The sequence below is a fragment of the Trematomus bernacchii genome, unplaced genomic scaffold (genome assembly GCF_902827165.1).
Source record: "Trematomus bernacchii unplaced genomic scaffold, fTreBer1.1, whole genome shotgun sequence".
NCBI lineage: Eukaryota > Metazoa > Chordata > Actinopteri > Perciformes > Nototheniidae > Trematomus > Trematomus bernacchii.
The window spans coordinates 307,975-326,119 of record NW_022987817.1 but is presented as its reverse complement, the minus strand read 5'-3'; the positions used below and the strand labels follow the sequence as shown (position 1 = coordinate 326,119).

Sequence of the window (18,145 nt, the reverse complement as noted above, 5' to 3'; positions counted from 1 at the left end):
AATCACCTGACCTCACTGCTGTCAATCATCTGACCTCACTGCTGTCAATCATCTGACCTCACTGCTGTCAATCACCTGACCTCACTGCTGTCAATCATCTGACCTCACTGCTGTCAATCATCTGAAGTCATGTGACTGTCAATCATCTGAAGTCATGTGACTGTTAATCATCTGACGTCACAGCTGTCAATCATCTGACCTCACTGCTGTCAATCATCTGACCTCACTGCTGTCAATCATCTGAAGTCATGTGACTGTCAATCATCTGAAGTCATGTGACTGTTAATCATCTGACGTCACAGCTGTCAATCATCTGACCTCACAGCTGTCAATCATCTGACGTCATGTGACCTCACAGCTGTCAATCACCTGACCTCACAGCTGTCAATCACCTGACCTCACAGCTGTCAATCACCTGACCTCACAGCTGTCAATCTTCTGACGTCATGTGACCTCACAGCTGTCAATCATCTGACGTCATGTGACCTCACAGCTGTCAATCATATGACGTCATGTGACCTCACAGCTGTCAATCATCTGACATCATCTGACCTCACAGCTGTCAATCATATGACGTCATGTGACCTCACAGCTGTCAATCATCTGACGTCATGTGACCTCACAGCTGTCAATCATCTGACATCATCTGACCTCACAGCTGTCAATCATCTGACGTCATGTGACCTCACAGCTGTCAATCATCTGACGTCATGTGGCCTCACAGCTGTCAATCATCTGACGTCATGTGACCTCACAGCTGTCAATCATCTGACGTCATGTGACCTCACAGCTGTCAATCATCTGACCTATCAATTAGGCTTTTTTTTCTTTTTTCTAAGGAACCAAATACTGAATGATCTGAAGCTCGTGATTGGCTGACCTGCTATGTTGTTATTGTTCAGTAAAAGTCCTGCATTTATTGATTTACTTTATTCATTAGTTCTAAAAAACTAAATCTCTCGACTGAATGACTAAACAAACCTGCAGCACCACTCTGTCTTTATGTCATAATAATACTTGATCAGCTGTTTGAGTGCAGAGTGTTTCTGCTCACCGGGTGACGTCGTCGTCTCCCAGCATGCTCTTGGGCGTCGGGGAGTAACCTCCCGAGGAGGCCGGGGGGGGGCAGGGGCTGACCCAGGAAGGTGGGGGGGCTGATATGGTTCTCCATGATCTGGGAGTACGCTGAAACACACACACACAAGTTATAGCAGCATCTAAATACTATTTAAAAAAAATCTCTCTCTCTCTCTGAACACCTGCCCTGATCTTATTTCAAGCTAACAACCAAAAACACGAAACCAAGAAATATCCTGATTATCTGAAAATGAAAAATAATATATTACAAAAATCTGAAAAAAACAAAATCTGTAAATTATAAGTAAGAAATATATTTTAAATGTGTGTAAATACAGAAATGAACCATTGACCTCCAGACCAGGGGACAGGAAGTGATGAAACGCTGACTCATGGCAGGGTTTAGGACTCATTCCTGCACCTCTCTGATATCATTAAATGTGCGTTTGACTCACAGTTGGTGAGGTCGGGGGGGGCGAAGCTGTCGTTCATGAAGACACTGTTGGGTTTTGCCACTTTCAAGTAGACCACGTCGGGAGTGTTTTTCAAGGCAGTGACGGCGTGTTCGTGGCTCACCTCCTCCAGGCACGCACTGTTGACCTGCACACACACACACAGAGAGAGACACACACACACAGAGAGAGACACACACACACACAGAGAGAGACACACACACACACACACACACAGAGAGAGACACACACACACACACACAGAGAGAGACACACACACACAGAGAGAGACACACACACACACACACAGAGAGAGACACACAGAGAGAGAGAGGGAGACACCACACACACAGAGAGAGACACACACACACAGAGAGAGACACACACACACACACAGAGAGAGACACACAGAGAGAGAGAGGGAGACACCACACACACAGAGAGAGACACACACACACAGAGAGAGAGAGGGAGACACACACACACAGAGAGAGACACACACACAGAGAGAGAGAGGGAGACACACACACACGTTTTAAATAATACTAAATAAAAAGACCAACATTTCTCCCATCAACAAAATCCCCAAATTATTTTAAATGCATTTTAATGTCCGAATATATTTCATTCTAATTTATTTAATTATTTAAAAACAGTGCAAAGCACACAGAATCAATGTAGTGTGATTGTGTTCTCCGTGTGCACACGTGCACTGTGATCATATGAGAGAGTGCACACGTGCACTGTGATCATATGAGAGAGTGCACACGTGCACTGTGAGCATATGAGAGAGTGCACATCTTACGGCCAGCAGCTTGTCTCCGATCTGCAGGCGGCCATCTTTGTGGGCGGCTCCTCCCTCGATCACCTTGGTAACGTAGATGCTGTTATCTCCCGGGATGTGCTGGTTCCCCAGGCCGCCCGCGATGCTGAAGCCCAGACCTGAGGGGGGGAGGGGGGAGGGGGGGGGACACAACCGTCACTCTCCAGGCAGGTTCAGAGCGGAGTTCTACCAAGAGTTTAAAACACATTAAGAAAATCCCTTAACTTGAGTTACTGAGGGATTATCAGGATTCACACAATACTGTTACAAGTACAAGTACTGCATCTAGGACATGATTGAAGTACTGGTAGTACTGGTAGGTAAAGTACTGGACGGTAAAGTACTGGTAGGTAAAGTACTAGTATGTCAAGTAATAGTTTGTAAAGTACTAGTTAGTTAAGTACTAGTATGTCAAGTAATAGTTTGTAAAGTACTAGTTAGTTAAGTACTAGTATGTCAAGTAATAGTAGGTAAAGTACTGCCCTTTTATTTGAGTATTTCCTTTTTTTGCAACGTTGTACATTTTGAACACAATATAAATAAACCAATGCAAAATATAAATAAAGGAATGAAAGATAATAAAAAGTGATCTCCACCTTTACCAGCTGCACTCCATCATATATAACTCCGACTAGCAGCCAATCAGTGCAGGGCTCTGACCAGTAACAGAGTACTTCTACACTGTAGTATTACGTGCTGAGGTAAGATATGAACCCCCTCCTCACCTTTGGGTCCTTTCACCAGTTTGAGCTCCATCACTTTCTCAGAGACGGGTTTCCTCCGGCGGACGTAGAGCCTGACGAGCGAGCCGGCCTCCTTCAGCGCCTCCACGGCTCGACTGTGGGTCACGTCCCGCACGTCCGCCTCGTTCACCCGCAGGATCACATCGTTCACCCTGAGACAAGCAGTCAGTTAGGAGAGACCACTACCTCATTCAGGAGACCACTACCTCATTCAGGAGACCACTAACTCATTCAGGAGACCACAACCTCATTCAGGAGACCACTAACTCATTCAGGAGACCACTAACTCATTCAGGAGACTACTAACTCATTCAGGAGACCACTACCTCATTCAGGAGACCACTAACTCATTCAGGAGACCACTAACTCATTCAGGAGACCTCATTCAGGAGACCACTAACTCATTCAGGAGACTACTAACTCATTCAGGAGACCACTAACTCATTCAGGAGACCACTAACTCATTCAGGAGACCACTAACTCATTCAGGAGACCTCATTCAGGAGACCACTACCTCATTCAGGAGACTACTAACTCATTCAGGAGACCTCATTCAGGAGACCACTAACTCATTCAGGAGACCTCATTCAGGAGACCACTAACTCATTCAGGAGACCTCATTCAGGAGACTACTAACTCATTCAGGAGACTACTAACTCATTCAGGAGACCACTAACTCATTCAGGAGACCACTAACTCATTCAGGAGACCACTAACTCATTCAGGAGACCACTAACTCATTCAGGAGACCACTAACTCATTCAGGAGACCTCATTCAGGAGACCACTAACTCATTCAGGAGACTACTAACTCATTCAGGAGACCACTAACTCATTCAGGAGACTACTAACTCATTCAGGAGACTACTAACTCATTCAGGAGACCTCATTCAGGAGACCACTAACTCATTCAGGAGACCACTAACTCATTCAGGAGACCACTAACTCATTCAGGAGACCACTAACTCATTCAGGAGACCACTAACTCATTCAGGAGACCTCATTCAGGAGACCACTAACTCATTCAGGAGACCACTACCTCATTCAGGAGACCACTAACTCATTCAGGAGACCACTAACTCATTCAGGAGACCACTAACTCATTCAGGAGACCACTAACTCATTCAGGAGACCACTAACTCATTCAGGAGACTACTAACTCATTCAGGAGACTACTAACTCATTCAGGAGACCACTAACTCATTCAGGAGACCACTACCTCATTCAGGAGACCACTAACTCATTCAGGAGACCACTAACTCATTCAGGAGACCACTAACTCATTCAGGAGACCACTAACTCATTCAGGAGACCACTAACTCATTCAGGAGACCTCATTCAGGAGACCTCATTCAGGAGACCACTAACTCATTCAGGAGACCTCATTCAGGAGACCTCATTCAGGAGACCACTAACTCATTCAGGAGACCTCATTCAGGAGACCTCATTCAGGAGACCACTAACTCATTCAGGAGACCACTAACTCATTCAGGAGACCACTAACTCATTCAGGAGACTACTAACTCATTCAGGAGACCACTAACTCATTCAGGAGACCACTAACTCATTCAGGAGACCTCATTCAGGAGACCTCATTCAGGAGACCACTAACTCATTCAGGAGACCTCATTCAGGAGACCTCATTCAGGAGACTACTAACTCATTCAGGAGACCTCATTCAGGAGACCACTAACTCATTCAGGAGACCACTAACTCATTCAGGAGACCACTAACTCATTCAGGAGACTACTAACTCATTCAGGAGACCACTAACTCATTCAGGAGACCACTAACTCATTCAGGAGACCACTAACTCATTCAGGAGACCACTAACTCATTCAGGAGACCACTAACTCATTCAGGAGACCACTAACTCATTCAGGAGACCACTAACTCATTCAGGAGACTACTAACTCATTCAGGAGACCACTAACTCATTCAGGAGACCACTAACTCATTCAGGAGACTACTAACTCATTCAGGAGACCACTAACTCATTCAGGAGACTACTAACTCATTCAGGAGACCACTAACTCATTCAGGAGACCACTAACTCATTCAGGAGACCACTAACTCATTCAGGAGACCACTAACTCATTCAGGAGACTACTAACTCATTCAGGAGACCACTAACTCATTCAGGAGACCACTAACTCATTCAGGAGACCACTAACTCATTCAGGAGACCTCATTCAGGAGACCTCATTCAGGAGACCTCATTCAGGAGACCACTAACTCATTCAGGAGAAAATAACCTGAATATTTTTGATAAAAGTGGTTCATTTAGGAGAGCGAGGTCAGGTTCCTCTGATGGAGGAAACCTGAGGCTGCTCCTCTTCATCACCTGGCTCAGGTGTCTGCATTATGGATGAAGCAGTGAAAGACAGCAGGACACTGCAGGGGATTCTGGGTAATGGACACCATACTAGGTGTACTACAAAAAGCGCCTCGAGTAAAAGCATCGCTGGTTTCTGCTCACGCTTTAATGTTCAGAAAGCTCTTTATCTCTCTCATACTGCCTGTGCTGCAGCACCTCTTTTCACCCTCTGTGTGAAACCAGAGCCCAGTCTGCTCTGATTGGTTAGCTGGCCGGCTCTGTTGTGATTGGTCAACCGCTTAGTGATGTCACGTACAATGTGTTGGAGCGCTAGCCAATAGGAGCGCGAGTGTTCCATGGTGATGTCACTATTTGTGGAACTTTGGGATTCAAGCCTTTCTTTCTGTGTGTGTGTGTGTGTGTGTGTGTGTGTGTGTGTGTGTGTGTGTGTGTGTGTGTGTGTGTGTGTGTGTCTCACCTGAGCCTCCCGTCCTGTGCGGCCGCCCCCCCGGGGATCACCTTGGTGATGAAGATGCTCGGGTCCTCTCCGATGTGAGGGTTATCGACGCCGCCGGCGATACTGAAGCCCAGACCTGAGTTCCCCTGAGAGGAAACAGAGAGGAAGCAGAGAGGAAGCAGAGAGGAAACAGAGAGGAAACAGAGAGGAAACAGAGAGGAAGCAGAGAGGAAACAGAGAGGAAGCAGAGAGGAAAGCAGAGAGGAAACAGAGAGGAAACAGAGAGGAAACAGAGAGGAAGCAGAGAGGAAGCAGAGAGGAAACAGAGAGGAAGCAGAGAGGAAACAGAGAGGAAGCAGAGAGGAAGCAGAGAGGAAGCAGAGAGGAAGCAGAGAGGAAACAGAGAGGAAACAGAGAGGAAGCAGAGAGGAAGCAGAGAGGAAACAGAGAGGAAGCAGAGAGGAAACAGAGAGGAAGCAGAGAGGAAACAGAGAGGAAACAGAGAGGAAGCAGAGAGGAAGCAGAGAGGAAGCAGAGAGGAAACAGAGAGGAAACAGAGAGGAAACAGAGAGGAAGCAGAGAGGAAGCAGAGAGGAAGCAGAGAGGAAACAGAGAGGAAACAGAGAGGAAGCAGAGAGGAAGCAGAGAGGAAGCAGAGAGGAAACAGAGAGGAAGCAGAGAGGAAACAGAGAGGAAACAGAGAGGAAACAGAGAGGAAACAGAGAGGAAGCAGAGAGGAAACAGAGAGGAAACAGAGAGGAAGCAGAGAGGAAGCAGAGAGGAAGCAGAGAGGAAGCAGAGAGGAAACAGAGAGGAAACAGAGAGGAAGCAGAGAGGAAGCAGAGAGGAAACAGAGAGGAAGGAAACAGAGAGGAAGCAGAAGGCAGAGAGAGGAAGCAGAGAGGAAACAGAGAGGAAGCAGAGAGGAAACAGAGAGGAAACAGAGAGGAAGCAGAGAGGAAACAGAGAGGAAACAGAGAGGAACAGAGAGGAAACAGAGAGGAAGCAGAGAGGAAGCAGAGGAGGAAACAGAGAGGAAGCAGAGAGGAAGCAGAGAGGAAACAGAGAGGAAGCAGAGAGGAAACAGAGAGGAAACAGAGAGGGAAGCAGAGAGGAAGCAGAGAGGAAACAGAGAGGAAACAGAGAGGAAACAGAGAGGAAGCAGAGAGGAAACAGAGAGGAAACAGAGAGGAAGCAGAGAGGAAGCAGAGAGGAAACAGAGAGGAAGCAGAGAGGAAACAGAGAGGAAACAGAGAGGAAGCAGAGAGGAAGCAGAGAGGGAAACAGAGAGAACAGAGAGAGAAGCAGAGAGGAAACAGAGAGGAAGCAGAGAGGAAACAGAGAGGAAGCAGAGAGGAAAACAGAGAGGAAACAGAGAGGGAAACAGAGAGGAAGCAGAGAGGAAACAGAGAGGAAACAGAGAGGAAGCAGGAGAGGAAAACAGAGAGGAAACAGAGAGGAACAGAGAGGAAGCGAGAGGAAGCAGAGAGGAAGCAGAGAGGAAGCAGAGAGGAAACAGAGAGGAAGCAGAGAGGAAGCAGAGAGGAAACAGAGAGGAAACAGAGAGGAAGCAGAGAGGAAACAGAGAGGAGGCAGAGAGGAAACAGAGAGGAAGCAGAGAGGAAGCAGAGAGGAAACAGAGAGGGAAACAGAGAGGAAACAGAGAGGAAACAGAGAGGAAGCAGAGAGGAAGCAGAGAGGAAACAGAGAGGAAACAGAGAGGAAACAGAGAGGAAGCAGAGAGGAAGCAGAGAGGAAACAGAGAGGAAACAGAGAGGAAGCAGAGAGGAAACAGAGAGGAAACAGAGAGGAAGCAGAGAGGAAACAGAGAGGAAACAGAGAGGAAGCAGAGAGGAAACAGAGAGGAAACAGAGAGGAAACAGAGAGGAAGCAGAGAGGAAGCAGAGAGGAAACAGAGAGGAAACAGAGAGGAAGCAGAGAGGAAGCAGAGAGGAAGCAGAGAGGAAACATCAGATCTTAAAACAGCAAACTCTAAATGTATTGATATATTTGTGGACCAGATTTATTATTTAAAGCAAGGCATATCATAGTTCATCTTCAAGTAAAAATGTGAATGAAAATCTGATTTGATTCCTCTCCAGTTTCTAAAATCCGGTTTAAGAAACGTTGGAGCCGGAGGCCTGAAGAAGAGACTCAGCTGGCCGAGGAGACTCTTATTCACGCTGCTCGGGTAATAACATACACTCCAAGAAACACAGCTGAATACAGACAAGAAGAAATAAACATATATATCTTCTGCGTGCGCCCTCAAACCAAAATGCAGATTTCCCCGTAACTTGTTAAAGTGATGCCAGAAAACAATATTTCTGTTCCTCAAAAACGGTATATGTAAAGATTTCCCCTCAGGCCGGGGGTTAACACACATCTGAATGATAAATAAATGATGTGCAGACACACACAAGCATTGTTTAATTGTCTATGCTTTATGAGGAAAAAGTAATTCAGGATTCAAAAGGATCTCTTTTCCTACATTTACAAGCAACAACTCACAAGTAAATACAAAATGAATAAAAATCAAACAATTAAAGGAAAATAATTCAGACTTTCTGAAGAAAAACAAACTAATTTAGGAGAAAAAACATCAGTATATTTTCTACATTTACGACTTTAGAGAATATCCGCGTTAATAGTCTCGGAAATGCAAGGGTTTTTTCTGGCAAAGTATGACTTTTTAATCTCATCGAAAATCTGATATTTTCTCTTGTAAATATAATTTGAATCATAAGGCGCTTTCACACCAAGTATTTTTCCCTGGAACTTTTATTTCCTGGAGCTTTCTAGTAAATCACGTTCACACCGGAATAAGTCCCTGAGGGAGCCGCTGATGTCACTTCTTCTTCTTCTGCTTTGGGTTTACTGGCAGGCCGCAAACCACTTCACGGCGTATACTGCCACCCGAAGTCCCCGGCCGGAAGTCCCCGGAGTTAGGGACTGGCTTCAGTCGAAGCTGCTGGGACTCCCAGTTTGTACGCTGGGCTAATGCTAACGCTAATAATGCTAATGCGAGCAAATAAAATGGCGGCTTCACAAAAACTTTTCAGAGTTTTACGGGGCGTGGTTTGTAATCCGCCCAGCCAATCAGAAATTGGAACCTTTTCCTCCCCAGGAAAGTACCACCTCTCCAGCAGGGACTGAACAGGGGGTCAAAGGTTCTCATGAACTCAATTCTAGTTCCAGATTTTTTTGGTGTGAACGCAAAATCCCAAGAACTATCGGAACTATTCCTGGGAAAAGTACTCCGGTGTGAAAGCGCCTAATGTTATTTGGGGTTCATTATGGAGTTATTTGTATTACTTTCTTGAATAGCCTTTGCAGATTTCTGACACATTTGAATATTTAAAATAAAGTTTGGAGGTTTGAAACAGGAGTTCAACTGAAGTTAAAACACAGCTGTGATTCAACAAAAAATAAATCTCACCCTCTCCAGCGTGATCTCCTCGTACTCATAGTCAGCCTCCGTCCCGTTCACCTGCACACATTAACAAAACACTGATTACCACGTTATTTTAATTTATGTTATACATTATCTACACATCACTAAACTGCATATTTTAAAATGAAAGACAGACAGTAATGAATAAAACATGTCCTTTGCAGGTGAACTCACATATGGAGGCGTGTCCAGGCTTTCTGTGTTGACCACCACGGGGGGAGGGTTGGCCTGAAGAGAGAGGATACATCAGGGAGTCAGAGGAACACACACACACACACACACACACACACACACACACACACACACACACACACACACACACACACACACACACACACACACACACACACACACACACACACACACACACACACACACACACACACACACACACACACACACACACACACACACACACTGCAGCCGCACTACAGCAGAGGATAACCCGGGGATTTGAGATTACAGCGACACGTACACATTTCACACTGCACAGGATGCACTGCGTTAGCATGAAGCCTAAATCCAGACACTCGAGGACGACCTTCTCCTTCTTCTTCTTCCTCTTCTGGTTTTAAAAATATAATCTGCGCCTCGCTTCATTCATGCTCTCTGCGTCGCTCGCTTTCTGCCCGGGAGGAGCCAGATGGGCTTTTAAAGTCATGTGGAGGGAGGAGGGGGAGTGTGGCGTTTCTCCCACTGCTCATATCTCTAATCTGATCACTTCATCACAGCTGGACGAGGAGCGACTACACACAGCTGCAGGATGGCCTGTTTCTGTGGTGGACCCTGAAGGCAGCATCTCCCTGGACCAATGGGATCCTTCCGTGTGATTTTGGATTATTGCAGAAAATAATCTCAAACGTTTATGAAATGTACACGTTTTAGTTCAGCAGGAGAACCTCTCCACATATTAGCACCACTTTATGATTTCTGAAGTAAGAAGCTAATGTTGGGCTATAAAGGAACTACAGCACGGTCAAATGACTTCACGTCACCACCGCTAAGCTAAAGGTGGCTAATGTTGGGCTATAAAGGAACTACAGCACGATCACATGACTTCACGTCACCACCGCTAAGCTAAAGGAGGCTAATGTTGGGCTATAAAGGAACTACAGCACGATCACATGACTTCACGTCACCACCGCTAAGCTAAAGGAGGCTAATGTTGGGCTATAAAGGAACTACAGCACGGTCACATGACTTCACGTCACCACCGCTAAGCTAAAGGTGGCTAATGTTGGGCTATAAAGGAAATACAGCACGGTCACATGACTTCACCACCGCTAAGCTAAAGGTGGCTAATATTGGGCTATAAAGGAACTACAGCACGGTCACATGACTTCACGTAACGTAAGAAATCATAAAGTGGTGTTAATATTTGGAAATGCTCCTGCTGAACTAAAACGTGTACATTTCATAAACGTTGAGATCATTTTTTCTGCAATAATCCCAAATCACACGGAGGAATCCCATTGGTCCAGGGAGATGCTGCCTTCAGGGACCAACACAGAAATACGACATCCCTGCAGCTTTTTATAAACAGCACGAGGAGCAGCAGCCAATAAACAAATGAAGACGAGGAGGTGAAGGCATGGAGGTGGAGGTGGAGAGAAAGTGGAGGTGAAGGCATGGAGGTGGAGGTGGAGAGAAAGTGGAGGGGAAGGCATGGAAGTGGAGGTGGAGAGAAAGTGGAGGTGAAGGCATGGAGGTGGAGGTGGAGAGAAAGTGGAGGTGAAGGCATGGAGGTGGAGGTGGAGAGAAAGTGGAGGTGAAGGCATGGAGGTGGAGGTGGAGAGAAAGTGGAGGTGAAGGCATGGAAGTGGAGGTGGAGAGAAAGTGGAGGTGAAGGCATGGAGGTGGAGGTGGAGAGAAAGTGGAGGTGAAGGCATGGAGGTGGAGGTGGAGAGAAAGTGGAGGTGAAGGCATGGAGGTGGAGGGGGAGAGAAAGTGGAGGTGAAGGCATGGAGGTGGAGGTGGAGAGAAAGTGGAGGTGAAGGCATGGAGGTGGAGGTGGAGAGAAAGTGGAGGTGAAGGCATGGAGGTGGAGGTGGAGAGAAAGTGGAGGTGAAGGCATGGAGGTGGAGGTGGAGAGAAAGTGGAGGTGAAGGCATGGAGGTGGAGGTGGAGAGAAAGTGGAGGTGAAGGCATGGAGGTGGAGGTGGAGAGAAAGTGGAGGTGAAGGCATGGAGGTGGAGGTGGAGAGAAAGTGGAGGTGAAGGCATGGAGGTGGAGGTGGAGAGAAAGTGGAGGTGAAGGCATGGAGGTGGAGGTGGAGAGAAAGTGGAGGTGAAGGCATGGAGGTGGAGGTGGAGAGAAAGTGGAGGTGAAGGCATGGAGGTGGAGAGAAAGTGGAGGTGAATAAAAAGCAAATTAAAAGAAAAGGAACCTGTGACGTCGGAGGGATGATGGAGTCGGCTGGAGAGACTGGGATCACTGGGATTATGGGAGAGGAGGGCGGGGGGGCGTCTGCCTGCTGAACAGGGTGAGGGTTGAAGATCAGAGGTTAGACAGGAGGAAGAGGAAGAGGAGGAGGAAGGTGACGGACAGGTGTTTAAAAAAAGGTTGAATGGCTGCGAAATGCATTTAATTAACATCCCATTATGCTCCCTTTGTCACGTGTGTACATAGATTTGTTATGATTATAATTACTTTCCATATATATTTTTATTTATAGTTATATATCCTTTTTTTAATGTTTTGAGTGTTTTTTTCAATTGTATTAATTAGATTTTTTCTTATTGTTTGTTCACTTTTAACATTTTAATTTGCCCGATGTATGTTTATTTATATTTATTTATATTACTATTCGACAATTATTTGTATCTTTTGATATTCTTTTTTTCCTATTTATTATATTGTTATTTATATATTTTGTATTAAATCTAATTTTTCTAAATGTAGTATTCATTTTGTATTTTATATTCATTCATATTTTCCCATTTGCATCGTTTTTTATTTATATATTATTATTCCACATTTATTAGATATCTTTATTCATTCTTATTTTTGCACCGTAGTCGGTACATAGTGACAAATGTGGGAGGCGTGTGGCGCAGTGGGCTAGTGTTGGGATCAGGGGGTCACAGGTTCAAACCCCACTGCAGTCAGCATGTCGTTGTGTCCCTGAGACACTTCACCCCAAATTGCTCCTGTGGGGATTGCCCACAGGATTGAGTATGTAAGTCGCTTTGGATAAAAGCGTCTAACGTAATGTAACGTAATGTAATGTGATGTAATGTAATGTAATGTAATGTAATGTGATGTGATGTAATGTGATGTAATGTAATGTAATGTAATGTAATGTAATGTGATGTAATGTAATGTAACGTAATGTAATGTGATGTAATGTAACGTAATGTAATGTGATGTAACGTAACGTAATGTGATGTGATGTAACGTAACGTAATGTGATGTAATGTAATGTAATGTAATGTGATGTAATGTAATGTAATGTAATGTAATGTAACGTAACGTAACGTAACGTAACGTAACGTGATGTAATGTAACGTAACGTAACGTAACGTAACGTAACGTAACGTAACGTAACGTGATGTGATGTGATGTAATGTAATGTAACGTAACGTAATGTAATGTAACGTAACGTAACGTAACGTAATGTGATGTGATGTGATGTAATGTAATGTAACGTAATGTAACGTAACGTAATGTAATGTAATGTAATGTAACGTAATGTAATGTAACGTAACGTAATGTAACGTAATGTAATGTAATGTAATGTAATGTAATGTAATGTCCGTCCGAGTGTCTCAGAGTCCTTTGTGATGCATTTAAATTACAGAATAAATTCACTATGATATAAAACATAGAAAAAGCAGCTCCAACAGTCAGATGCTGGAAAACAGACTTTAGAGACATTTCTGCAGGAAGAAGTGACAAAAACAGGTATTCTTTAATTCAGTCTATTCATTATTGTAGTTGTAGTTAGCTCCGCTTGTTCTCTGGTATCTTCAGGTCCAGGCGTTCAGGTGTTTTTTTTACCACGAGCCGAGTTACCAACACACGTCTACTGTCTCCAAAATCAATTACACGGCGGGTAAAAAAACTAAATTAAGCCGTTAAAATGATCTGTTTTCCAACCCAGTTTGGTTGATAGAGAATGGAGGGGTTGCGAGCTAGCTGCTAACGTTAGCCCAGCTGTTTCTCTGGTATCGTCAGGTCCAGACGTCCCATTAGGAACACCCTTCATCCAATTCAAATATAGGGTTAAAAGCACCAAGATGTCAAAATGTGGCTTTAACTGTGGAGCAGAGGAAACTATGAAGATGCCATTGTAGGTTTTAATACTAATACTAAGAGGCAGAAATACTACCACAATTTCCCCTACAATGGCCTTAATACACTGTTGTCTGAAACACACTACTACCGTGAAAACAATCCCACACTTCTGTGAAACATCGGGGATCATTTGAGGACAAAGTAAATATAAAAACATCTCCCATCGATTCAGAAAGAGAGTTTACTGCACGGCTCTCTGGACGGTCAGGATGTGACAAAAGTCGTCCATCTGCTCCGAGAGGATTAACGCCCGCTGTTTGACCTGTGTGTGTGTGTGTGTGTGTGTGTGTGTGTGTGTGTGTGTGTGTGTGTGTGTGTGTGTGTTAAATCCCCGGCCCCTGGGCACAGTGTCAGCAGGGGGCGGATGTCCTTTTTTTTTGTGATTATTGAAAAGCAGCAGACATTTCAATCAGAGTTTTAACCCGACTCTCTTCCTGCTGTACTGTATGCTGTACTATATATATGTATTTATATACAAACGTGTATCTTCTTTATACCAATAGACAATGGTGTATATTGTAATACACTTGAAGAATTATCAAGTGTATAAAGAAGAGGAACAACAATATTTTAAAAACAAATCGCATGCTTTTGTTTTGAAATAATCCAAATGAAAAAGTACTCTAAATAACCCTTCCTCACAGTACTTGAGTATGCTGGCAGGAAGTGTTCATTATGGTCTGGATGGTTGTGCAGCAGCAGCAAAACCAGGAGCTAAAATTAGCCGCAAATCGACCTCATCGATCCTCAGCCCTACTTCTGCAGCCGCCGTCAGCCAATCACAACGCAGCTTCACTTCAACACACACTGCTGCGAGAAAGAAGTACTTCTACTTTTCTAAAGTATAAGATCTGAGTACTTCTTCTTTTACTCAAGTACAAGATCTGAGTACTTAACCTCTTAAGCCCTGAGCCTGTTTTTCAGGTCTCAGGCTCGAAAATGACATTCCCAGAACAAATGACCATATCTTCCCTTCTAAAAGGGTTAAATTAATAATCTTTTTTCTCAAAGTAATGATAAACCTGTGAGTTGGATGTAGAAGTGTCAGAATCAATATAGATGTTTTTTATTTTAAAGAACATTCAGATTTTACATAGTAAAAAACTGTAAATTATAGTGTCCGTCCAAAAATATTTTTTTACTTATAGTGAAAACTACCCTTGGATGATGGGTTAGTAGACTAAAAGCTTTAGGAATCCAAAGTACAACATATAATAAGTACCCTGTATCAAGATTGATGCAAAACAAGTGACATTTGACCTTTTTAGAGAGATTTAGCAAAAAGAAACCACTTCTGGGGTGATTTGGGTGGATTTTCCATATCTCTGGCCCCCCTTGCTCGATTTTGATGGTTGACACCTCTTTCTGACCGTTAGAGCCAATAGAATCGAAAGGCGAGTCCCCCACACACACTCATTGTGAAGAGAAAAGGTGGGGGCTTCGCGCATGTAATTTTGCATCAGAGTGAACCTATCTCTAGCTTTGACATCTGGAAACGGAAAAGCAGTTTTAATGCTTATGGATTATCAGAAATGATTTCAAAGGGACACAGACACATTGGATTAACCTATGGATTAACTTCAGCAGCGTTTTTATCGTTTTAATGCCATTGAAGACCACTTTGGAGAGACTACAGAGCCAAGGTAAAAATGTTAGCATTTTTAGCTACCTAGCGTCACCTGTTTTGACGTCCGTTTTTGCTTATAACGTCGCAAATACGTATAATTCAGCGGTAATGTCGGTGTCAATCGATTCTGTGTCACCTCACGATGTGAATCGATGTGTTGGATGTGGTGAAAAGATAAATAATAAGGTTTTGTGAGTGATTTTCGGTGCAGTAAGGTGTTAGCATTTTTCGCTCGTTGCTAATTCAGAGGCTCAGTGTTAGCATTGTGGGTTTTCTTTTGAAAATAAAATAAAAATGATCAGTTAGATGAGTTTCTTCCCGTTACATGGATATAAAACATTCATAGTTTATTAAATGAACATGCCCTCAGACACTGTTTCCTGCAAGATGTTGCGGCAGTGCCCGGTACCGGGGTCTCTCGGGCTTAACAGGTTAATACTTGGGTTTTCTGTCGTTTTCGGTCTTCTTCTGAAAACATCTGAATCATTGAATCCAGAAATGATCCAAGACAAGACTAAATGTATTAAAGAAGACAACCTGCTGATGTTCAGGTTCATTTTAGTATTTAGTGCCATGCTTTATGTTCAACAAGAAGTACTATGAACAACAACAGTCCTACGAACTCAAGTACTTCTTGGTCTCAACTTAGATTCAAAAATACTCATTGCAATAACTTGACGAAGTGGAAATAAAGTCAAAAAGTTTCTAATCAAAGAAGAAAGTATGAGAACGAGTAGAAGAAAGAGTTCCAGAAACCAATAGTTAGTGCAACCAATCAGAACTACTACAAACTAAGTCTTTATCTAGTCACACATTAATTACTTAGAGCATCAGCTGAATGTTATGTAATGCACAGATGACTTTAGTTTTCCTTTGAAGGCTGAATTATTACGTTAAAAATGTGAAAGTTATAGCAACATTTAAAGATAGAACAGAAGCAGAGAAACGACTGAGAGAGGAAACAGTGAAGGAGAATTTAAACGTGTTTCAGGAACAGATGTCATGACGACTGTTCTTATTGATTCTCCATAAACTGACACACACACACACACACACACACACACACACACACACACACACACACACAACACACACACAACACACACACACACACACACACACACACACACACACACACACACACACACACACACACACACACACACACACACACACACACACACACACACACACACACACACACACATCACACACACACACACACACACACACACACACACACACACACACACACACACACACACACACACACACACACCACACACACACACACACACACACCAATTCATTTATCATTCCACCAGACCAACGATCAGCTCCCGATCCCCCACAACAACAATCAAGTGGTACAAAGTGTAAAACTCATCTCATCAAAGAAGAGAGTCAAAGAGTTCGCTAAAATATCAATCAGACCAGAAATGTGAAGCCAACTTTAAGCAGCTGAGCCGGTTGTTTGTGTAACCAATCTGCACACAGAGCAACACACTACCTTTAACAACAAGCCTCACAACTCCTGATTGATGCGACCCACTTCAACTCTGAGCAACAAGTGTTCATCCATTTAGTCCCGTCAGAAAGACAAAGGTCTCCTAACGTCCTATAGAAAATGCTCTGGATGCTATAACACCCCTTGCTGTGAAATACAAATGATGTGCAATATATATAAATATATATATATATATATATATAATAACCGGGCTGCTGTATCTTCAGAACTGTTCCAGGATGTGTATTTTGTAAAAAGAAATGTAATGCATGCTTCTTAGTTAACATTAAGCTGTCTTTGGCTCTTTTTCTTGCTGTAACGCATGTAAATATCCCCTCTGTGGGACGAGTAAAGGTCTTCTGATTCTGGATGAAAAATGTCAGTTTATCTCATGACTAAGCATCTATTCATTGTAACTGTATAAAAGCTCTCTTCAGTTTGAGTCGTTGCACTCGGCTGTGGAGACATTGCCTCTATTGCAAAATATTAAAGAACCAGAAAGACATCTCTCTGACTTGTTCATTTCAAGAGTTTCCACCACAATACCTTACTGAAGGTAAATATTAAGCCGTCTTTTCTTGCTGTAACGAATGTAAATATCGCCTCTGTGGGACGAGTAAAGGTCTTCTGATTCTGATGAATACCTTACTGAAGGCGAAGGGCACCCACGGGATCTCCTGCCTGACGGAGGCCTGGGTGCTTCCGACCACTTTGGCGGTGCTCTTGGTCGGGCATTTCCTGACGCTGTCTCGCAGGTTGAGGAATCGACTTCGCGCTCGGCAGGACGCCGGCACCGTGCAGGCGGTGAAGGTGGAGAGAGACGCCCGCTGACGGTGCAGCTCGATGGCGTGCTGCCGCTGGAGAGGGTGCAGGTGGGAGAGGGACTCATGGAGGTCAAAACTCTGGAGAGGGTGAAGGTGGGCGAGGGATTCCTGGAAATCGACCTTCTGTTGAGGGTGATGGTAGGCGAGGGATTCCTTGAGATCGTCTCTCTGTTGAGGGTGATGGTAGGCGAGGGATTCCTTGACATCGTTGCTCTGTTGAGGGTGAAAGTGGGCGAGGGATTCCTGGAAATTGTCCTTCTGTTGAGGGTGATGGTAGGCGAGGGATTCCTTATGATCGACCTTCTGTTGAGGGTGATGGTAGGCGAGGGATTCCTTGAGATCGTTGCTCTGTTGAGGGTGAAAGTGGGCGTGGGATTCCTTGAAATCACCCTTCTGTTGAGGGTGATGGTAGGTGAGGGATTCCTTATGATCGACCGTCTGTAGAGGGTGATGGTAGGCGAGGGATTCCTGGAAATTGTCCTTCTGTTGAGGGTGATGGTAGGCGAGGGATTCCTGGAAATTGTCCTTCTGTTGAGGGTGATGGTAGGCGAGGGATTCCTTATGATCGA

General features: G+C 44.2%; 1 protein-coding gene across 1 annotated transcript in view; it reads right to left on the bottom strand.

The window, feature by feature from the left end:
- Positions 1–18,145, bottom strand: part of LOC117498820 (discs large homolog 1-like protein) — a 100,432-nt gene that overhangs the window by 19,285 nt on the left and 63,002 nt on the right. The window contains 9 exon segments of the mRNA XM_034150965.1: positions 1,055–1,123; positions 1,125–1,185; positions 1,533–1,677; positions 2,335–2,471; positions 3,078–3,247; positions 5,890–6,014; positions 9,308–9,358; positions 9,497–9,550; positions 11,709–11,795. Coding sequence (XP_034006856.1) covers positions 1,055–1,123; positions 1,125–1,185; positions 1,533–1,677; positions 2,335–2,471; positions 3,078–3,247; positions 5,890–6,014; positions 9,308–9,358; positions 9,497–9,550; positions 11,709–11,795 — 899 coding nt within the window.